The sequence below is a fragment of the Anabrus simplex genome, chromosome 1 (genome assembly GCF_040414725.1).
Source record: "Anabrus simplex isolate iqAnaSimp1 chromosome 1, ASM4041472v1, whole genome shotgun sequence".
NCBI lineage: Eukaryota > Metazoa > Arthropoda > Insecta > Orthoptera > Tettigoniidae > Anabrus > Anabrus simplex.
Genome location: NC_090265.1, coordinates 1423670225 through 1423694223, shown reverse-complemented (window position 1 = coordinate 1423694223; position 23999 = coordinate 1423670225). Strand labels below are relative to the sequence as shown.

Here is a 23999-nt window from a genome sequence, read left to right as displayed (position 1 = left end):
TTGTGGATTTCTGAATGTAATATAATATTTGTTATTGAGTTGCTCTTTAGCTCTTATTCTTTCATTATTTTCTTTTATGATTAAATATTATCACCATCATCATTTCCCGTTTCCAGCTTCCCGGGTCAGGTTGTGAATCGAGGACCTCCATCGCTGTCAGTCTCTCCACCACTCTTCACCTTTTTAAAGTACTTCTTCTGGTTTTCCTCCCTTCTTCTCTATGCACTCCCACACATATCTGTCCATCACTTTCGGGGTTTTCCTCGTGGTCTCTTTCCTGTTAACTTCTCTGAAAAAACTTTTTGTGGCACACTCTCTTCTCCCATTCTTATGATATGCCTATACCAATTTAGCTTTGTTGTTTCTATCCTGTCTTGAAGTTTCAAGATTCCAGTCCTTTACCTTATCTCTTAATTCCTAATTCTATCCTTTCTGGTCTTGCCCTCGATACCTCTTAAGAATTTCATTTCCGCTGCCTGTATTCTACTCTTCTCTCGTTTTGTTGTAGTCCACGATCCAGCTGCATAAATTAGTATGGGTTCGTAATAGGTTGAATGTAATACTCGTTACATTTCTTTGGGGCATCTTCATTCCACAAAATACCCCTTGCATTCTGGTAGAAGCTGTTTGCTTGTTGTATTCTTTTCTCAATTTCCTCAGTTATCTTTCCTTCTTCTGTGATCACACTTCCCAAGTACTCGAAACATATAACCACTTCCAGAATTTTCCCATTCAGTTTTATCTTTCCCCTTCCTTCCTTCCCCTTGTCATCCCTATTGTTTTACTTTTTTCTGTGCTTACTTTCATCCCAAATTTTTCTCTCTCTTGATTCCATACATCTACTTGTTTTTGCACTTCCGTTTCATCCTCTTCTCATATCACTATATCATCTGCAAACAACATGGCTTTCGTTGCCTGTCTTCCCAATCTCTGTTTAATGTTCTTATGAATTTCATCCATGACTATGATGAATAGTATGAGGGATAGTACACTTCCCTGCCGGAGACCAGTTTCAACTTTAAACCATTTTATAGATCTGAATTATGAAGTAAAAACATTATAAAATATATGTGGCCATTTATAGTTGAGAATAGTCATCAATCAAGCTAATCTTTTTTTTTTTTAAGTTTCTTAAATTTAAAAATATTTATCAAATATATTTTACTATACGTAATATATCACTAAGAAATAATACTGACTACTACTACTATGGCTCTTTTTGTCTAATCATCCAGTCAGAAGCCACCAGTACAAGCAGGCATTGTAAAAAGAACATGTGTGTAGATCCCTGCACTAATGCACTCTTAACGCAGTTTTTAAGTCTTTGTCACAGTGATCATGTCTTCAAATCTGGCAACTATATCAAGATTCTGTTTTATGATCACTAGTTAAGGATTGTGCATGAACAGAGTCATACAAAATATAGAGGAAAATATGGTTACTTTCCTCATGTCTAATGACATGTTATTTATTAAAAGAAAAAAAATTGCAAGAATATTGTATAAATGTCGAGAGGTGGTGCTTTGATTTATTTCATAGCAGTTTAAACATTATAATGTTTTTTGTCTTGTCTGTATCCACTAAGAAAATCCCATCATTTTCATCCAGAGTTTGTTTTCTTATCAGCAATAACATCCACACTGTTATTTCAGATAACATCAGCAGTTCTACATTCTCCTGAATTACCATATCATTCAGTTCTTCAGATGAAAGTGCTTCTTTTTTTTTCTTTTTGTTGTCTTGAGTCTGCTTTCATCTGTAAATAAAAGAAACATTTAATTTTCACTATGCCTGTTCCTACTATGGATACACTAAGGCTTCAGTTCACCCAAAGTGAAAAATATTGGGCAAAATGTCTTGTAGTTTGACTTAATAATAGTATGTGTTTGATAAAGAAGAATAAGATTATGAAGTATCACACAGTACTATATATACTTGCATAAGGCAACTATCCCACGAGCTAGGTGGGTTAGCAGGTGTGCTTATGTACAGAGAGAGAACCAGGTTAAGCCACTGGCAGAGTCAAAATTTAGTCTGCAGTAGCAAAGAATTTCTTTGCAGTAAGTGCACAAGCTTTTTGCATGTGCATTTACTGTTACGCTTTTACTGAGGTAGAAGTAATACCAAATGCTACATTTTATGCATACCATCCAGGACTGTATAATACTTGACTCTCAACAAAGTACAAATTACATATATGACTTATTTATTTATTTTGTGTCAGAGTGTTGAAAAAAGTTAAAAGATAAATAGGGTACTATATACAAACTAAACAAAGTACATCTTATGTCACAAACATGTTTCTCACAAAGCCTGCCCAGAAATGGGCAACAGCAATTCCCTCTTCGGGGGCTTGAATCAAGTCTTGAAGTGTACAATGATCAGGGCAGGACTGAGAGTCATAAAGCTGTTGGGTAGTTTGTTGCTCCCCCACAGTCGCAGAAGTCTGACTGATCTTTCAAATAACCCCCCTTTTTTTTAGGTTATCCTTGGATTTACATACTCCACTCCTCAAATGATTCAATGCCTTCCAGGTTATCCATTCCAAATGATGACCAGGGTGTGGAGATTCAGAAGGCACCATCCAGTCAGAAAGATACTCCATTTTTGCTCACCACATATCACAGCGTGCTGTTCTTGTTGGTTTATCCAGAGCCTTTGAGACTTTTCCTGGACTTCATTCTCCTGGGTGGAGGTCGATGTCCAAATAACAATCAATCAATCAATCAATACTGATCTGCATTTAGGGCAGTCGCCCAGGTGGCAGATTCCCTATCTGTTGCTTTCCTAGCCTTTTCCGAAATGATTTCAAAGAAATTGGAAATTTATTGAACAACTCCCTTGGTAAGTTATTCCAATCCCTAACTCCCCTTCCTATAAATGAATATTTGCCCCAGTTTGTCCTCTTGAATTCCAACTTTATCTTTATATTGTGATCTTTCCTACTTTTATAGACGCCATTCAAACCTATTCGTCTACTAATGTCATTCCACGCCATCTCTCCGCTGACAGCTCGGAACATACCACTTAGTCGAGCAGCTCTTCTTCTTTCTCTCAATTCTTCCCAACCCAAACATTGCAACATTTTTGTAACGCTACTCTTTTGTCGGAAATCACCCAGAACAAATCGAGCTGCTTTTCTTTGGACTTTTTCCAGTTCTTGAATCAGGTAATCCTGGTGAGGGTCCCATACACTGGAACCATACTCTAGTTGGGGTCTTACCAGAGACTTATATGCACTCTCCTTTACATCCTTACTACAACCCCTAAACACCCTCATAACCATGTGCAGAGATCGGTACCCTTTATTTACAATCCCATTTATGTGCTTATATGAACACCTAGATACTTACAATGATCCCCAAAAGGAACTTTCACCCCATCAACGCAGTAATTAAAACTGAGAGGACTTTTCCTATTTGTGAAACTCACAACCTGACTTTTAGCCCCGTTTATCAACATACCATTGCCTGCTGTGCATCTCACAATATTTTCGAGGTCACGTTGCAGTTGCTCACAATCTTGTAACTTATTTATCACTCTATAGAGAATAACATCATCCGCAAAAAGCCTTACCTCCGATTCCACTCCTTTACTCACATCATTTATATATATAAGAAAACATAAAGGTCCGATAACACTGCCCTGAGGAACTCCCCTCTCAACTATTACAGGGTCAGACAAAGCTTCACCTACTCTAACTCTCTGAGATCTATTTTCTAGAAATATAGCAACCCATTCAGTCACTCTTTTGTCTAGTCCAATTGCACTCATTTTTGCCAGTAGTCTCCCATGATCCATGGGTGGGTGTTTGTAAGATCCACCTTCAACCTCTCTTGCCTTGCAAACACTTCTCGCCGTATGTCTGGGGGAGCAATACCAGCCAAGCAGTAAAGTTTGTCAGTGGGAGTAGGTTTCAGACACCCAGTAACTCTTCTGCATATTTCATTAAGGGCTGTATCCACCCGCTTTGTATGGACTGAACTGAACCAGAGAGGACATGCATACTCAGCCGCAGAGAAACTAAGAGCAAGAGCTGAGGTTCTTAACACAGTTAGATGGGCTCCCCATTTGCTTGAGCCAAGTTTACAAAGGATGTTATTTCAGGCTGAGACTTTCTGTCCAGAGTTAACACAGTGTTTCTTATATGTTAAGGTCCAATCTACGTTGACACCCAGGTACTTTGGTGTAAAATAATGCTCCCGTTGCTTACCCTCCCATGTCACGCACAGCCTAATTTGGAATGATTTCTTTTAATCTAATGATCAAGCAAGTTGACTGTTGTGGGTTGTGTAATGTATGGTTTTGTTATTAGCCCAAGTCAAGGCTTGGAAGTGGAGGCCTCGCCTACACATGCTAGAGAGGCATCCATGGTTTCTCCACATGGGTGATACGGTGGTTCAGGTGAAGTGGGGCTGGTGATTGAGGTGAAGGCTCACTGCGGGGTGCTGGAACCAACACATCACTTTACTCTGCGTAGCCTGGACAAGCTGCGGGTTGGGAAAGGGGTGATCCCAACCTAGAGGGAAAGTCATGGCTGTGAACTCAGTCATGATAATGCCAAGTGGAGACCACTTGAGTAGGCCTACTGAAGGGGGAACAAACCCGGCTAGGTTCGGGCCAGGGGCGAACCGCTGGATGGACGTCTGAGGGGTGTGATCTCTCCTGCGGAGAGCCTGAGTTGCAAGAGGACAATATCTGGCTGTATGCCTCACCACGGATTGTGAGAATGACGCTCAGGACCCTAGATGGGGAAACTTTGATATAAAGGGAAGCCATGGAAGCTCCAGTAGAGGAGATCCGGGAGCATGAACTGTGGAAAAGAGAAAAAGAAAAGCCAATTGAACATAGACGTAGAACGGTTAGAGAATGTAGAACAGTTTACATATCTGGGTAGCATTATTAATGGAAGTAATGAAATCAACCCTGAAATTAATAACAGACTAAGTAAAGGTACAACATTTTATCAAGTCAGAGAGCTTTTATGGGATGTCAAAGTACCCAAGAGAACGAAATTAACATTATAAAAACAGTATTTCATACCAATTGTAACATACGGACTAGAAATGCTGGTAACTAATAAGAGACAAGATAGTAAGATCCAAGCAGTAGAAATGAAATTTTGCCGGGCTGAGTGGCTCAGACGGTTAAGGCGCTGGCCTTCTAACCCCAACTTGGCAGGTTCGATCCTGGCTCAGTCCGGTGGTATTTGAAGGTACTCAAATACGACAGCCTCGTGTCGGTAGATTTACAGGCACGTTAAAGAACTCATGCGGGACTAAATTCCGGCACCTCGGCGTCTCCGAAGACTGTAAAAGTAGTTGGTGGGACGTAAATCAAATAACATTATTATTATTAAGAAATGAAATTTTTAAGAACATTGGTTAAAAAAGACAGGAAGAGATAGATTTCAAAATATTAAAATCAGAGAAGAGCTAATTATAGAACCATTAGTACAAAACATATAGAAAGCAAGACTGAGATGGTTCGGACATGTAAAAAGAATGAGAAAGGAACGGGTAGCAAGAACGGAGTTGGAAAGAGAAGTTAAGGGAAAGACACCAGTTGGAAGGGAGAAGAAAGTGGATGGATCAAATTTGGAAGGACATTAGAGAAGCTGGATTGGATGTGGCAGAAGTAATGGAGCAGGAAAAGTGGAAGGACAGAAAGGAATGGAGGAGGCTTGTTAACCACACCCGGGCGACAGGAGTGGGACATTGATGATGATGATGGTTGAGATTCATCCCCATATTTCTCCATCATGATACACTTTGTTTGACACATTTTTTAATATATCTTTATTTTGACTTGACACTATCTTTATGTATGCTGGTGTTATAAAAAAAAATTATAAGGCCTTGGTTACAATGCAGCAGCAGCAGCTTTTAAAAGAAAAGAAAAAGGGGGGATAAGTTTGAATTTGTTTTGAGGCCTAATGAAACTAGTGTCATAATTATGTTTTTTACAAATTTACCATTCACAGGATCCTACATGTTTCCAGGAAATTTAATTGTGGGTGGAGTTCCCCAGACAAGGAGGACCACATTTGTACTTTTTTTCACTCAGCCGTCTGTTTTAATACCCTTTAATCTTTATTTTTATAAAACTATCAGCCTGCTTTTATGCAACATGGTTTTGTGGGCAACATCTAATGTAGTGTTACAGAGTTTCCCCTACATTTAGGAATGGGGTAGCCTACTATATCATTTTTATCACTGCACATCAGCATTTGTTTTACATTCCTGGTTTGCACCTTGCATTGCTGACTGACATTAAACCACTGGGGAGTTGGGGGCAAGACTGTTGTTCAACCAACTGGCCTGTAAAATATACAGTCTCTGGATCAGTATGATGACTTCTCAGCTATCCAGCACAACTTTGATTACTAGCAGAGTTTGTTGTGTCTAAGTTCTTCAGTCAACATCAAGGGGCAAAGTTAACCCTACTCCAAACCTCTGACCAGCTTTAAAACAGTTGGGCAAGCTAGCAATGGAATTCAAGAACTGCAAAGCAGACACACTACCTCCACACTGTAAATCACCAATAAAAATTCAAATATATGCTTTTTATTCCCAACTCTGATATTACAGCGAGAAAGAGAAGTTAAGTTTAACAAAAAAATTTAGTTTCGCCTTTTGAGAGTGCACGTATGTTCACAGCTCACATGTGTGCAGAGGAGGGATGGAGGGACAACTGACACTGAATAGTCTAGAGCAGGGATGCATACAAAACCACCCCCCTCTGAACACTCGGAGCCACAAAGTGCAGAGCTGTCTCTTCTGCAAAGCTGGCTGGCTGAGATTGCCAAGGCCATGTTAGTACAATGGGCTGTGGGAGTCTGCATTGTTTGTGATATACAAGTGTGTTACTAGTGTATAGAAACAGTGCAGAAGCTATTATGTTGCCATTGATGCTTTCACGGCCCCTACTTATTGACTTGATGTAGGCTTTTGGGCTTATACCGTGTCAAGAAAATAAGGTTATAACGTCTAAATTTCAAAGCTCATTGTTTAAGAAGCCTTTCTCGTGGACAGTCAAGATTTTCTTCTAATGACGCAGAGCACAGTTAACTCTCTATGAAACGTAAAGAATTTCACCTTATTTTCTTGACATGGCATAAGCCCAAAAGCCTATATCATGTCTATCAGACGCTATTATATTTGTACATTCATGCAGGACGTGTAAAGAGAGCTATCTCCTGTCAGCTGAGGTCTTAATGCAAAATAATGAAACAGTTACAGCTAGAAAAATGCAAACAAATACAAAAGGCAGGAAAGTGACGAGTATGTGAATGAAGAGACCATGGACAGTTACAAGTGAGGCAAGTGGTGGAGGTTTGAGCTTTGAGCCTCAATACATGCTCTTGCTCCAAGAGTGAATTGTTTATCTCTGGCCGAGGTCGGCTCTGCAGTGTAGGGGTGCATGCCTGCCTCATACCCAGAGGCCTGGGGTTTGATTCCCTGCCAGAACAGCAATTTTTACCTGGATCTGAGGGCTGGTTTGAAGTTTACTCAGCCTATGTGATTACTACAGTATTGAGGAACAACCTGATGTTGAGATAGCAGCTGAGAGGATTTGTCAAGCCAACTGCACATCTCATAATCTGCATGCCTTCGAGGTTGTTGCGCCATGGGGAGGTTAATAATCTCTCTCTATATATAAAATAAGACTTGTGTCTGTACATCGCTCAGAATTAAAAAATGATGGTATTTCTGTATCAGTTGTGTCCACAGTAACAAGGAAATGAATTTTTTAAATTTTCCATCTGTCCGTTTGTATGTACGTATGTGCATGCATCGCGAGAAAATGTCTAAAGAGAATTTAATGAAAATCGGTATATGAAGTCAGGGAATGATGCACTACAATCTAAGCTATAAATAATTTTATTCACCCTGGACTAAAATGGCAGTTTAGGAGAAGGCACCTAAAATTTAATTTTTAAAAACCTATGTCATTGGTCATAAGAAAAGTAGCTACTGCATAAGAAAAGTCGTAGAGAATACAATTTCAAATTATTTATGTCTTAATACATTTTTACTGTACTGACTATGATAACAGAATTCACAAATGTAGACTTTTGTTGCTTAGTCCATATCAATGCTAAGTGTTGATAACATGGAAGTATTGTTCAATCGTGTTAACTGACAATAGTTATTGTCATGATTGTCTTAAGGTGTAAAACCGCATGGTCTTTGGTCCATATCGACAAGGAAAATGATGAAGATGATTATAAAAATGAGAAGAAATCGTGAAAGAACGATCCATTGAAGAATAATGATTGCTTGAAGAATAAGACAAGAGGAAGTCGTGAAAGAAGGGAGAACTCTCCTTACATTAGATGCCCTATCACAGAGTCGGGAGGAAACGAAACATGAAGGTCTACAATATCAAAAGCTCATAAAATTGATCAACAATAACATTACATTGACTATTGTTTGTTGTGATACCGAGCTCAATAGCTGCAGTCGCTTAAGTGTGGCCAGTATCCAGTTATCGGGAGATAGTGGGTTCGAACCCCACTGTCGGCAGCCTTGAAGATTGTTTTCCGTGGTTTCCCATTTTCACACCAGGCAAATGCTGGGGCTGTACCTTAATTAAGGCCACGGCCGCTTCCTTCCCATTCCTAGGTCTTTCCCATCCCATCATCGGCATAAGACCTATCTGTGTCCGTGCGACGTAAAGCAAATAGCAAAAAGTTTGTTGTGATGTGCATTGTCTCTTCTGCTGCCACTCATCCCCGAAATATGGGATTGCTGCTGCATCCCAAGTAAAACAGCCTGCCTGAATGTTGGTGGAAAGTTGGATAATTTTGTTTTCTTTAGCTTGCCATTCCTCTGGTTCATCATAGCAATTCAGCTATTCGATTCCAACTCTCAGGCGCCGGTTACAATGAGCAGTGTGCAAAATTAACGGAATATGGCAGAGGAGCGCTCGTGGCTGTCTGCAGCCTGCTCATTCCGTACCGAAGCACAGGCACGTCAGCTAGTCTTAACCTTTTAAGTGCTGAGTTACCAGTTGACTGTTTGGTACCTCAGTGCTGAGTTTTTTCATTCGTATGTAAAATTTTTTGTAGAAGCCTCAATTTTTAACTTATCAGTTGGATGATTAGCTTAAAATGTTTATAAAAGTTGGTTGTTTATAAATCTAAATGCAAATGGAAAATGCTACACTTATGTTCAATATTATTTTGAGAGAAAACAAAATTACACTTATGTGCCCATGCGTGCATTATCTTTATACAAAGTAAAGAGCCCAAAATAATATTATTTTCTAAAATTTGTAGGCAACTAATACATGTAACTTCTTAGAAATATATAAGTTTATATTTTACTTTCCAAACCTGGAATATGGTGATAGCTACATGTTTTCCACTGGTTTTTTGTGATGCTGATTTGTTAAACTATCTGCACCAACTCCTCTGGCCAAAAAAGCTTCTAAAAAATCAATGATTTTCGGGTTGTCATCAAACACTACTTGGCCTCAGAGCCTTTCACAGTTGCTTGAAACTCTGGTGAAGTAATCCATCCACCAGGAAAATAGTGATAAAATAGCTTTTGTACTCATCGTGTTTTCTTCTTTTGTTTAGAAGGAGGCTCTGTTTCTCTCTCACATACAATATTTTCGGCACTCTCTCTGTCACTCTCACTTTCAAAATCGCTTAACAATTCATTAAAATGATCATCTCCATAATCACTTTCCGCTGCGGTTAATAACTGAAAGATTCTCTGATCCGAAATAACATTGCTGCAAGAGCAACTAAATTGTTGTTCTGCCATGTTTGTTTATATCACAGATGAACTCCACAGATGTCTACAAAAAGCTCTGTATAAGTTACTTCCTGTAGCTATAATCTCTGATCAATTAGTTCTAGATAATGCCCAACAGATGGCAGAACATGTCAGAGATCAAATTGGCACTCTAAAGTGAACCGAGAAACTCAAAAAATTAAAATTCTCACGCACCATCTATAGACGGGCGTAGCAGTGGTGGACCGGTCGCGACAGCCCGTCTATAGGCGGGCGTAGCACTCATCGGGTTAACTAAAGCTGGGTAGAGTCTGCACTGATACTGATAGATAATGTTAGATGAAAAGTACAGTCATGACAACCTTGTTGGTAATGCTGCTAGTAAAAATGATGTTTGGTGTATGTAAGGGGCATGTCTTACAGCGCCTGTAACTAGCAATACACCAGCTAAACATATACACAGCGACTGCAGTTCCTGCAAAAAAAAAAAAAAAAAACCAACATAAACTTTCCTGTCCCCATTCACATCAGGCACCATCAAACTACATTTGATGAATGTTTCACAGTTATTCTCAAACATTTACCCCCTACTTCCCACCTTCTTACCCTTAGAGATTCTGAAGTAGAACATCAACTGGCAGGTCCAGGCAAGCACCTGGCCTTAACATTAGATAACTGCTCCTTTTTTCCATTCTTTTGCCTGGCTGACCCCCAATCCTCTCACTTCACACAGCGTTTACTTGCCAACAATGACCATTATCATTCTATCCTCCACTGACGACTGCAGCCAAAAATTATGGACTCATATTTTTCTGCCTTCCTTCTGTTTCTTACAAGGGGGCATTCCCTACTCGTCACCACCGATTTCGCTCAAATTTATAGAACATGCAGGGCTTGGCTAGAAATGAAAGTATCCGAAGTCGGAACTCCAGATGGCCAAGCGTATAGAAAATAAAAATGTTGATGCGGCTCTCCCACCATATAAGCCACTTACGTTAGTACGCACGCCAAGCAGTTGTTGGCGTAGCGGTACGAGCTCGGACTGGTAATTCGATGGTCGTGGGTTCAACTCCCTGTACGGAGAATGTTTTTTCTGTCAACTTTTATATTATTCATTTTCCAATTAAGCAAAAAGGTGAATAATTCATTTTATTTATTTATTTATTTATTTATACGTAAAAGGCATTGAAAAGGTAAAAAATTGGGATTTCATTGTCGGACTTTTTTCTATCCTGCGCCAAGAATCTATTGTTTGTGTACAGTCGTTATCATAGTCAGTACAGTAAAAATGTATTAAGACATAAATAATTTGAAATTGTATTCTCTACGACTTTTCTTATGTAGTAGCTACTTTTCTTAGGACCAATGACATAGGTTTTTAAAAATTAAATTTTAGGTGCCTTCTCCTAAACTGCCATTTTAGTCCAGGGTGAATAAAATTATTTATAGCTTGGATTGTAGTGCATCATTCCCTGACTTCACATACCGATTTTTATTAAATTCTCTTTAGACATTTTCCCGCGATGCATGCACATACGTACATACAAACGGACAGATGGAAAATTTAAAAAATTCATTTCCTTGTTACTGTGGAGACAACTGATACAGAAATACCATCATTTTTTAATTCTGAGCGATGTACAGACACAAGTCTTATTTTATATATAGAGAGAGATTATTAACCTCCCCATGGCGCAACAACCTCGAAGGCATGCAGATTATGAGATGTGCAGTTGGCTTGACAAATCCTCTCAGCTGCTATCTCAACATCAGATTTTTCCTCAATACTGTAGTAATCACATAGGCTGAACGAACTTCAAACCAGCCCTCAGATCCAGGTAAAAATCCCTGGTCTGGCAGAGAATCAAACCCCAGGCCTCTGGGTATGAGGCAGGCATGCACCCCTACACTGCAGAGCTGACCTCGGCCAGACATAAACAATTCACTCTTGGAGCAAGAGCATGTATTGAGGCTCAAAGCTCAAACCTCCACCACTTGCCTCACTTGTAACTGTCCATGGTCTCTTCATTCACATACTCGTCACTTTCCTGCCTTTTGTATTTGTTTGCATTTTTCTAGCTGTAACTGTTTCATTATTTTGCATTAAGACCTCAGCTGACAGGAGATTGCTCTCTTTGCACGTCCTGCATGAATGTACAAATATAATAGCTTCTGATAGACATGATATAGGCTTTTGAGCTTATACCATATCAAGAAAATAAGGTGAAATTCTTTACGTTTCATAGAGAGTTAACTGTGCTCTGCGTCATTAGAAGAAAATCTTAACTGTCCACGAGAAAGACGTCCTATATCCCTTTTTCATGTAAATAAATAAATAAAATGAATTAAAATGAATGGATAATATAAAAATTGAGAAAAATATCCTCCACACGGGGAGTCGAACTCACGACCATCGAATTATTAGTCCAAGCTCTTACCGCTTTGCCAACTACTGCTCGGCGTGCGTACTAACGTAAGTGGCTTATACGGTGCGAGAGCCGCGTCAACATTTTCATTTTTATTTTCTATACGCTTGGCCATCTCCCACTTTGTGTACTTTCATTTCTAGCCAAGCCCTGCATGTTCTATAAATTTGAGCAAAATCGGTGGTGATGAGTAGGTAATGCCCCCTTGTTAGACATATATATATATTTTGCTCCTGCTAGCTTTATTACCTCAGCATTTATAACTTTCAACTCAAGTAATGTATAAGGGATGAAATAGTATTCAGGAAAGTTAATGATGAATCCATCCACTGTCTGAACTGCAGTGAACTGTGTATTAGTTGACCAAGATGCAGGAAGTTAACCAACAGTAAACAGGTCTTGGATAATGAAAAGGAATGAACAGCATATAGCAGTGCTGTACAAGAAACAGCAAGAGACTTAGTTTAAAAAGTTTTAAAAAGCAGTCCACAATATGATGAAATTTTGAAGACAGAGCAGCTTGTAAACTCAAATAGAAATCATAATAAATTTGGCTTTAGGCAAAAAAATGCTGTATACAGGGAAAAATACAGAGGAAATAAGGTTAGACAAGTAATGTTCAAGAACAAAAGGAAACCATGAGGCTATGAAAATAAACTGGAAAGATTAAGGTAAGACAGCAAGAAACATTTTTGAAGTGTTGTAAAGAATGTTAGAAAAGCAGAGTATAGGGAAATGAATAAGTGTGTTGTACAGAATCTTAGAAAATTTGGAAATGAATAAGTGTCTTGTAAAGAATCTTAGAAAAGCATAGTACAGGAAATGAATAACACTGCATAAATCAGGTGAACTTGCTATAGATCATTGGGAGTCACTGTACAAATGGCAAGAATGTTTTGAAAATCTACTCAAAAATCTCATTCACAGAGTCTTGCAGACTGAATGCTGAAAGGCACAACAGTTTATAATAATGGTGTGTGGCCTCTGAAGAGGTCTGGTGTAGGTCTTAGGATTTGATGCCGTATAGGCGACCTGTGCATCAGTGAGGATGAGGCCCTACCTGTGATGAATTCTAATGCTGAAGATGGCTCACAGACCCAACCCCTGGAGGATTTTTTTTTTTTTTTGCTAGTTGCTTTACGTCGCACCGACACAGATAGGTCTTATGGCGACGATGGGACAGGGAAGGGCTAGGAGTGGGAAGGAAGTGGCCGTGGCCTTAATTAAGGTACAGCCCCAGCATTTGCCTGGTGTGAAAATGGGAAACCACGGAAAACCATTTTCAGGGCTGCCGACAGTGGGGTTCGAACCTACTATCTCCCGAATACTGGATACTGGCCGCATTTAAGCGACTGCAGCTATCGAGCTCGGTCCTGGAGGAATTAACCTATAAAGGTTAAAATTCCCATCCCAATTGGGAATTGAACCCAGGACCCCCACATGCTAACCATTTAGCCATGGAGCTGGACAGTTTATAATCAAGATGTGTCTGCTCTGTGTAAAACAAACTGTTCCAGATGAAGTTTTGCACCAGTTAATTTACTGGAATGAGAATGATGATATATAATTGAGGATGTGGAATTTTATAAAGCAGCAGGATTTGATCAAATTAGATTAGAAATGGTAAAATAATGGCGAAGTAGTGATCAAATTACTTGACAGAGTAAGAGAATTAGCATAGACTCTGCATTAGAATTAGACTAGGGAGGATTGCAAAAAATATTGTGGTCCTTTTTAGATCAGTACACTAACCAAAATTTGACAAGCATTTTGGAAAAAAGAGTGCAGTCATTAATGGGGGATGAGATGGGTGAAAAAAAATCACCACAGTTTCAAACTACAGAATTGACATTTATGTATATATTCCATAGATCTACCAAATGCCAACCACAAATTACAAAAGGAAAATGCTTTTGCCTTACTGAGGAATTATGGAACCAAGAGTAGGTTACAGGTAATCAAAGGACTTTCTGTTGAAAATCAGGCACAGCAAGAGTTGTTGGGACATGAAGTTTTTGGTACAGAGTGTATCAGGCAAAGCTGTAATCTTTCACCCTTATTATTCATCCACTTACATGGATCGTTTAATAAAAGACATAACAAAAGTACCAAGGTGGGATGCATTGGGTGAAACTATTGAAAACTGACCGATTATATGGTCTTAAAGGCAGACTGTTGAAAACTTATAATTTAATATTGTGGAATTTGAAAAGTTCAAAGAGTATGTTATGAAAATCAAACCCAAGATGAATGATCAGTGTTGAGAAGAAATCTAAGAAGACTGAATCCTAGATGTGGAATATTTAATCAAAGCAACTGAGAGACTCTTCCGACTAGCAGAAGACAGAAAAACTTTCTCCAGAGTAATCGCCAACGTCTGGGCAACCGGATATGGCACTTGAAGAAGAAGAAGAAGAAGAAGAAGATGGACCATTTCATATACTTAATATGCAGGCCTATGCAATACAGACTGTGTACCTGTAAGCTTGCATTTGGGATATAGCATCTTCAAACCCCATCATCAGGAGCCTTGAAGAGCGTTTTCTGTGATTTCTTTTATTTTCATACCACACAAATGCTGTAGCTGTACCTTAAGTAAGGTCACAACTGCCACCTTCAATGTCCTTTCCTACCCAAGCACTGCTGAAAACGTGTATGAGTTAGTGCAACATTAAACCACTAGGGAGCAAAAAAAAAAAAATAGTGTTGCAAAGCTAACCAAGCAAGTTTGATGGTGTAAGAAGGGAGTGAGTTTAAAGACATTTCATCCTTGCACCTGTGTAAACCGCTATGTCACAAAGTTGTCGGAGAAAAACTGACCTGTAACATTTATATAACTAAGAACTCTCTGATATAACTTGCACGATATTGATCCTTAGCTGACAAAACCTTACTTGCCAAAGTTCTAAGCTGAAATATTTCACATATCAGTTTTTGAAGCTGCAGTGACAATTTATTCCCTATTTATCATTCTGTTTCCTCTGCTGCATGGGCTGAAAAACTGAGTAGACTTGAAATAGTGGTGGGAAAAGTCTTGCTCTGATGTCATGGATTTTGAGAAACCCAGAGATTTTCTTGAGCTAAATTCTTCAGTGCTATGATCTGTTGGGCACTGTGGGAACTATCAACACACCAAAATTATATTCAGTATTTAAATTGTATTCAACATGATGGCTGGTGAGCCCTGCACGCTAGAAAATGCAACGAGGTACTTAAACAAAAATAATTATTTAAAATAACAGATAAAGTAACAGCATACACTGTTTTCATTGAGGTGAAAAAATTATATATTATGTGTATTTAAAAACAATTTAAATGAAAAAATTCACATAATCATTCCAGTTTTTTAAAAGAAAAATTTCAAAAGAAAATGGAAAACTTTCCCTAGGACTGGGCTTAAATCTTTTACCATTATGAAAACATGAAAACTGAGCGAGTTGGTCATGCGGATAGGGGCACGCAGCTGTGAGCTGTCGGCAGCCCTGAAGATAGTTCTCCTTGGTTCCCCATTTTCACACCAGGCAAATGCTGGGGCTCTACCTTAATAAAGGTCATGGCTGCTTCCTTCCCACTCCCAGCCCTTTCTCGTCCCATCATCGCCATTAGAGCTATCTGTGTCAGTGCAAAATAAAGCCAATTATAAAAATAAAAAAACATGGGAATACTGTGCATCATTGGGTTATCAAACCATATCCCAAAATATTCTCACAACCTAGATCTTCATTGTTATTCTTTTTCAAAAATATTACTTTTCTGACAATTTGTCTCTGCAAACTATTTCTCTGGCTATTGATTAACAGGCAGAACTGATGTTGCCAGTTTACCACATACAGTGGAATACTGTTGCTCATTTTATGGAATAAATTATGACTTTAATTATGTAAATAAACAGAACGTGTGCCCTTTATAGCTGACATATGCCAATAATACTAGAACAAGAAACAAGTGTCCTGATGGTTTAACATATATTAAAGGAATAGAAGAAGACAGTGAACACCTACCCGATGCAAGCAATACCATCACTAAGCCTTTGTCTTGCACGCTGAACAATACGTGCAGAGACAGAGTTCTCGGGAGGGATATCCAAGCTTGGGTATTGTACTGGTCTTGGGAAAATTGTAGCAGAAGTAAAGATAGTAATAAATATAATATTCTGTTAAAATCAGTTAGAGAACTGAAGGGAGACAAAAGTTACATGGTTGTTTTTGTTTTGTTTTAAGGATAAAAATGGTAGGACAAGTTAAGAAATGAAAAGGTGAAGTAGGAAGCTGGGATTACAACATTTCTACATAGACACAGAGAGCACATTTAGACTCCTACTATCTTTTACAGATTTTAACTTTTCATTTATAAAAAAGTAATTTTGAAAGGTTAAATTGTGATTCTAATTAAGTCACTGCCATGTATAATAATCCTGCTCCTTATAATCTACCACATTACACCACAGCCCTAATTTCAACAAAAATTATATTTCCTTTAAGTTCTGCATGAGTGAACATACCAAATATGCTGTGATAACTACTTCCTTTTCTTGTTTCAGATTTATTTTCCACTACAACTGCATTCAAAAAGAAGCGATTCATACCATATAAAGTTAAAAGAAGGAAAGGTCCTAAGTCTGACCAGCCAAAGAAGAAAGTACGATTCGGTTAATGGAAATGCTAATATCTCTTGAATCATAAAACATTACTGTGTTGTACTAAAACAAGTGGAAGGAAACAACCATAACCTGTATATGATCACAATATTTGACTTACATTTCTCTAAAAAATAAATGTCTCCTGTTATTTATTCCTACTTGTTTTGTAATATTAATTCTGCAGCTTTTGCCAAATTATCAACAATTGCATCAGGCTTCACACATGGATGTGCTTCATCTGATGGTCTGAATTTTCCTGTTCGTACCAACACTCCTGCAAGACCACAATCCTGTGCTCCTCCAACATCTGAAACAATATCATCCCCAATCATTACAGCTTCCTCTGGCTTCACTCCCATATCTTCCAGAGCTGATTTAAAAAATTCAGGCTGAGGTTTGCCAACAATTTCAGCGCGTACACCTGTAGCAAACTCGAGAGCAGCAGTGTAAACTCCAACATCAAGCATTAAATCACGGTCTTGCCTGTAATATCGACCTCTCCCCAATGAAAACAAACGAGGATTTTCTAAATCCATCAAAATCCTGAATGCAGTGTTGAGATTTTCATAAGTGAAGTTTTCTGCAGCATCTCCAATGACAACACAGTTCGGATTAGTCATATCAATACCTTCAAATTCTTGCATTACATTCGGATGTACCAACAAATGTGGCCTAAGCTTTTCCTGTATAAGCAATCTGATGAGTGCAGGGCAGGGCGGGATAATATCCTTTTCTTCAACAGAAAATCCCAGTGATGCTAAACTTTGTGCTAATGATCTTCTAGTTTCTTGCGTTTCATTAGTCACTAGTTTGATTAACAGACCTGCTTCCCGCAATTTATTCACGGCTTCTATTGATCCCTTTATCACAGAAGTTCCATCCTTCAACACTCCTGAAATATCCAGTAACACGCCATTAATTGGCCTGTGAAACTTCAACAAACTCATTTTATTAATCACTCCAAGATCGAAATGTTTTCGTCCGGAACACCAACAGCTGATCGAACACCAAAATAAACAAACTGTTGCTGGGTAAGTTTCCGATTACCACTTGTTTGGCAGTACAGTGCTGCCAACTGCGACGACTGTTACTGGTCAGGGAGTAATGTATTCTTTACTCCCTGGTACTGGTTGACATGATCCAAGACGAACTACGGTCTTCAGACCTCAAGGGAGGTTTCGATTAGTGGCAATATGGCCGTGGGTGCGAGCCAGGCGTAGCTTGTTCTTGATGTTAGTGGGCTCCTGTATTTCGACCAGTAAAAAGTCCTGGGTTATATGAAAAACACAGACGATATGTATATAGGCCTACGAATGTCTTCTCTACACTTATTGTTCGTGTTGATCATTCACATATCGCACTACAAACTTTGTATAGGTAAAAAAATATTGTGCAGAAATCATCAGTGGAAGCAGGAGTGTATCGGTATGGGAAAAGGTTATTAACAGTACAACTTGTCATAATTCAAGGGTAGCTGCCTCTGTGGATCAGCGGTAGAGTGTCGGCCTCCGGATCCCAAGATAGCGGGTTCAAACCCGGCAGAGGTAGTCGGATTTTTGAAGGGCGGAAAAAAGTCCATTCGACACTCCATGTCGTACGATGTCGGCATGTAAAAGATCTCTGGTGACACATTTGGTGTTTACCCGACAAAATTCATTAAATCTCAGCCATAGACGCCCAAGAGAGTTTCGGTTTACTCGGTCTGCCATCTAGTGGTGGCCTAGAGTAAAACGGAACGTCGAAATTGACGAGCAGACAGCCAGATGGCGTCAAATTGAAATGTCTGCACACGGTAGCTGAGGCCATACGATTATTATTATTATTTATAATTCAAGGGTTGAATAGTCAAGAAACTTATTGATCACAGCAATCATATCTGGGGTAGGATTATGTAAAAAACAAGAAAATCGGGAAGGAAAAGGGTGTTTGAGATGTACTAGACGTTGTAAAAGCTTTTGATGAGTGGAATGGTCGTTGGACATTGAAAAAATAAATGGTCGGTATCTCCGTCACTCTCACCACAGGTGCAGTGGGAGTGGTTAGTAAAGTGAAACCTATATCATCGCCCTCTACTATGGCTGCACTAATAAAGACCAACTTCAATCCTCAGACCTCAAGGCAGGTTTCGATTATTGGCAAGATGGCGGTGAGCGCGGGCCATGAGTGAAATCAGTGTGATCGTGAATGCCAGTTTAAAGTAATCGTTGCGACTGAAGTATTTCGGGTCTACTTTTGAGGCTGCATTTAATAGCTTTCAATAGTGACAAGGAAGTATAGGAGTCGTCGGATTCTTTTTTTCTGGAAGTTTAATATACTAAGTAAAGATTATCTCCTATTTACATGTGGTCACGTATAGGTTATGTGTTTGTTTATCTTTGTATTCGTGTGTAATTGTTAATATTATTAGTGTCGTTTTAGAATTCAATGTACATATTTTAGATTAACATGGGTCGATCGTGTTGTGTACCTCTCTGTAAGTCTAATTATGGCAATTCTTCGGGAATTTCTGCCTTCACATTTCCGAAGGATAAAGTCTTACGAGAGAAATGGATTCGTTGTATTCATCGTGATAATTCCACTGTAAATAATAAGACTGTTGTTTGCATCAAACATTTTGACCCTAAGTTTATTATGCGTGAAGATGATTTTCCCGTTGAGAATGGTGAACCACTTCGCATCCCTAGGAAGAATCCTAAATTAGCACCTGATGCCTATCCAACCATATTTGACAATCAGCCTTCGTATAATACCATAAGTTTGCCTCGAGAAAGAAAGGACCCTGAGGTGCGTAAACAGCAATTGCTACAGAGAGACGAAGAAGCGTTTACACGTTGGTGTGAAGAGGACAAGAGAGATAATTTTCAGGTTTTCACAACAGAAGTGAAGAAGAGAAATGTGAGCCCATTCAGTGTGATTGTAAAAGATGATAGTGTTCTATTCTTAAAACTTCAAGACCAAGATATTCCATCAATAGTGGTGAGTTTTAAAGTGATGAGTGACCTAGAAGTGAAAGCACTTTTTAAAAACATTCCTTTACCTACAGAAAAATTAAGGTTTATATTAGGATGTGAAGGACAGGATGGCCTGAAGTGTGACAGATGGAGCAAATTCGAAACTCTGGTAAGTCATCTTGGTAATTATGAAGAAAGTAGTATTGAACTGAGTGATACAGTACTTATTTTGGTGAACTTTCTGAAAAAAGCCCTTGTTTTAGATTGTGAAAAAGAAAAACTGAAACACAATAAAATTAAGTTTGCAGTAGAACACAGTTGGAACTAAGTTTACTGAAGCAAGTGAGATATACTTCTGAGTTGCTAATATGGGCAGCAACTTTTTACTATTCTTTTCCTGGGGCTTATCGCATGTTGAGAAATACACATGTGATGACTTTACCTTATCCTGTCTATTTAGGACACTTTTTGACAAAAATAGGTCCAAATAGCACTGGTATTGGGCCTTCTCAAAAAGCATTTTTGAAGGAGAAGGCTAAACTTCTCCAACACAATGATAAAGTTGTGACATTGATGTTGGATGAAGTCTTTGTCAGTTCTAAACTGACATATAAAGCTGGAAAGATTTTTAGGAGTGGCAGAAAATAGTTCTGAGCTGAATCCAGCTACCACCATTCAGGTTTTTATGTCGTCTTCACTACTTTCTGACCACAAAGATGTTATTGGTCTCTTCCCGGTAACAAAACTAAATGCAGAAACACTTTTGAAACTCACAATGGAGGTTCTAAAACTTATGAATGAATTAGAGTTTGAAGTTGTATGTATGATTTCGGACAATCATAGTACAAACACAAGAATGTTTGAATTGTGTGGTGGTTCTCTAAAATCTTGTATTCCAAACCCATTTAATTCATCGAGTGTCATTTATCTTCTTTTTGATAGTGTTCACATACTCAAGTGTATCAGAAATAACTGGCTCAATAGGTCTAATCAAACATTCACTATTCCAAATGTTGAAGAGACTTTTCCAGTAATTAGTAACATGCTCTCTATTCCTGATGGTACTGCTACCTGTCAGTATTCTACAGTTGAAGCTAGGTTTTCAGACTTGAAAGATGTATTCCACTCAGAAAGAAACATGCTTTTGAAACTGGCACCAAATTTATCAAGAAAAGCACTTTTTTTCCTACTTCAGTGGAACGGCAGAATGTTACCTTGGCAGTAAATATTTTTGATGTAAAGAATATTGCAGCTCTAGAAGTGTTGAAGAGCGAAGGTGTTGATATTTCTATTGGCACAATTCAATTCTTGAAGTTGATTGGTCGATGGTGGGCAATATCCAATGTTCAGCATCCAATGAAGGGAAAATATACCAAAAATGATGACTCCAATCCCATTACTGGTCCTGATGATCCTAAACTTACTTTCCTAGAAAGTTTGAAAGTTTACATTGATGTTTGGCACATGTCACATGCTGCAGGGAAACTGAGTAATGAAACTTACCCTGCTTTGACCCATACTTTGACAGCAATAGTTCAGTTGTGTAGCTATATTTTTAGTAATTTTAACTGGTCATATGTACTTACAGCAAAGTTACAGACTGATAGTTTGGAAGGAAGGTTTGGAGCCTATAGAAGGTTAAGTGGGTGTGCTTATAATGTTTCAGTTGAACAGATTCTTGAGTCAGAGAGAAAATTGAAAGTGCTGAGCGTACTAAAAATGCAATCTTGTAAGCTTGGTGAATTCACACTCAATGATTTTTCAACTGAACTACACAATATCCAGAAGAAACTAGTTCAGAATTTAGACAAGATTGAGCTAGCATTAGGTGACATACATAGTGTAACAATCCCACCCCACTCACAGAGGATTCTCGTTTGTATTGCCGGCTATACTAGTATGAAGGTTATTGAGAAGCTTAAGAAGTATAACAACTGTGCTGATTGTGTTGAGATGCTACAGTCCGAAGAAGAAATGGTGATACACTGTGATGTTGACCAAATGCTTTCATATTTTAGGCAGTTAAACAGAGGTGGCTTGAAGTGCCCATCACCGATCATTGTTTCTATGTGTTGTAAAATGCTCTTTCATGTCCTCATAAGTAGTGCTTATGAAACAGAATTTTCAAAATTAGAAAACCAAATGGATGCAGTAGTTGCTTTAGGAGTTGAACCCTTTGAAAGTAGTATTGATAATGCGAGTGATGTATGCAAGTGTGGGGTTCCTTTGACCAGAATTATGAAGAAGTGTGTGAAAATTCTGGCCAATATTTTATTAACAATTACACAAAGGTCTTAAATGAAAAGAAAATCTCCCAAGAAATTGCCAAGAAACTTGAAAAGCAGGGTGTCAAGAGAAAGTCTGATGAAACAACTCTCAGGCAGAAACAGCACATTAGGAAAGAATTGAAACTCAGCAGCAAGTAACTTTAAGGTAATAAATAAATTAATTTTGAGTCATTAAATAATGTTTGGTGTAGAAACTTTCTTTAAAATTGTTTTTTGGCTATGCACAGTGTTAGTTTTGTTCGACTACAATATTTTGGTGAAGGATGTATAATGAGCTAATGGGTATGTTGTTTTAGTGTTATTAAGTTATGAAGTTAGGAGGAAAACTGATTTTTTTCTTTGCTTGGTGTTATGTTGCTTAGTCTGTAGGCCTAATTTGTATGTTGGATGTGGGCACTACTAGTTTTGTTTAAATGCAATATTTTGGTGAAGGGTGAATAACGAGCTAAGGGGTATGTTTTGTTAGTGTTCATAAGTTAGGAGGAAAACTGATTTTTTTTCTGTGCTTGGTGTTATGCTGTTTAGTCTGTAATTTGTTTGTTGGATGTGTGCACTACTAGTTTTGTTTGACTGAAATATATTGGTGAAGGGTGAATAACGAGCAAATGGGTATGTTGTGTTAGCGTTCATAAGTTTGGAGAAAAACTGATTTTTTTCTGTGCTTGATGTTATGTTGCTTAGTGTGTAGGCCTAATTTGTATGTTGGATGTGGGCACTACTAGTTTGGTTCGACTACAAAATGTTGGTGAAGGGTGAATAACGAGCTAATGTGTATGTCGTGTTAGTGTTAATAAGTTGGGAGGAAAACATATTTTTTCTGTGCTTGGTGTTATGTCACTTAGTCTGTAATTTGTGTGTTGGAAGTGTGCACTACTATAATAGTTTTTGTTCGAATGCAATATTTTGGCGAAGGGTGAATAATGACCTAATAGGTATGTTGTGCTAGTGTTAAGAGAAGGAAAACTGATTTTTTGTTGGTGTTATGTTACTTAGCCTAGTCTGTAATTTTCTTGAATATGTGTTTACATTTAAATGAAGTCGTACTTATAACTCACTGTTTGTTGTAAAGCTTTCAAAGTCCGCCCTATGTGACATACTCTCATAGAAAAAACGCAATATAAATTACCACTGCTATTTTATATTTCAAATATTGCGTGTTTGATAACCATGGATAAACATTTTCGTACTACAAATTTCTTACGACTATTATTAGGTTATTCGTCGCCATGTCAGCTTTGGCCTGGTACGGCAGCCATGTTTTTTTTGCATTGTGGTCTGAGAATTGGAGTTGGTCTTGCACTAATACGCCTTCTCATTCGCCCGGTCACACATGTAAACGAGCAAGCACTGCATAGTTACCAGTTCAGGCGCTTGGGGCGCTGGCATTAGTCTGCTTTACGAAACTCGTTCAGCGATCATTGCTAAGAGTGCCGGTGTAATTTGAGCTTGTGTTTACATTACTTGGTGTTTTTTTCTTTGTTCGTGCACTGTCTTATGCTTATGTTCATAATAGGGTTTACTGTTGTGTGCCTTTATGCAATAGCAAAAGCAGATCGGGAAATGGGATTTCATTTCATGAATTTCCCCTCAACGAGCAACACAGTGAAGAATTGTTAAATATTATTTCGAGGAAAGATGTCTCGTCGAATTTCACTTCAAGATCATCGGTTGTTTGTAGTGTACACTTTCTGGAAAGTGACTTTTGTCCCGGCTTAAAAGTAAGACGTCTGAGACCTAATGTTGTTCCTAGCGTTTTTCCCGCGTATCCATCACACAAGCTTCCTGCTGAAAAGCAGATTAGACGTAGTATTCATATCAGCAATTACTCATAGAAGCAAAAACAGGAAGCGTGATGAAGGCTCTGAATCCACTGGCGGACTGGACGAGGATTTACGTGAAAATGAAACTCAGTTGACTGTCAGTTATTGTTCAGTAGGGACACAGACAAC

General features: G+C 38.5%; 2 protein-coding genes across 5 annotated transcripts in view; one reads left to right on the top strand and one right to left on the bottom strand.

Moving 5' to 3' along the window:
* Positions 1 to 16963, top strand: part of ppan (Brix domain-containing protein peter pan) — a 159257-nt gene extending 142294 nt beyond the window's left edge. For all 3 annotated transcript variants that reach the window (XM_068225544.1, XM_068225545.1, XM_067137899.2), the window contains one exon: positions 16713 to 16963. In XM_068225544.1, the coding sequence (XP_068081645.1) occupies positions 16713 to 16825 (113 nt within the window). In that variant the 3' untranslated portion in view covers positions 16826 to 16963. The remainder of the gene's footprint in view (positions 1 to 16712) is intronic.
* Positions 1717 to 17832, bottom strand: LOC136858393 (phospholysine phosphohistidine inorganic pyrophosphate phosphatase). Of its 2 annotated transcripts, XR_010858635.2 has the most exons (3): positions 16930 to 17832; positions 4606 to 4813; positions 1717 to 1756 (listed from the first exon to the last, which is right to left on the bottom strand). XR_010858635.2 is itself a non-coding variant. In XM_067137900.2 (2 exons), the coding sequence occupies exon 1, from the start codon at positions 17756 to 17758 to the stop codon at positions 16967 to 16969; it is 792 nt and encodes a 263-aa protein (XP_066994001.2). In that variant the 5' UTR covers positions 17759 to 17832; the 3' UTR covers positions 1717 to 1756; positions 16930 to 16966. The 2 variants fall into 2 exon arrangements, 1 of the variants encoding a protein (XP_066994001.2); XM_067137900.2 differs by lacking the exon at positions 4606 to 4813.
* Between the last annotated feature and the right edge of the window lie 6167 nt (positions 17833 to 23999).

Excerpts from the sequence above, each read along its gene's own strand:
- LOC136858393 (XM_067137900.2), bottom strand. The coding sequence starts at position 17,758 with ATGAGTTTGTTGAAGTTTCACAGGCCAATTAATGGCGTGTTACTGGAT.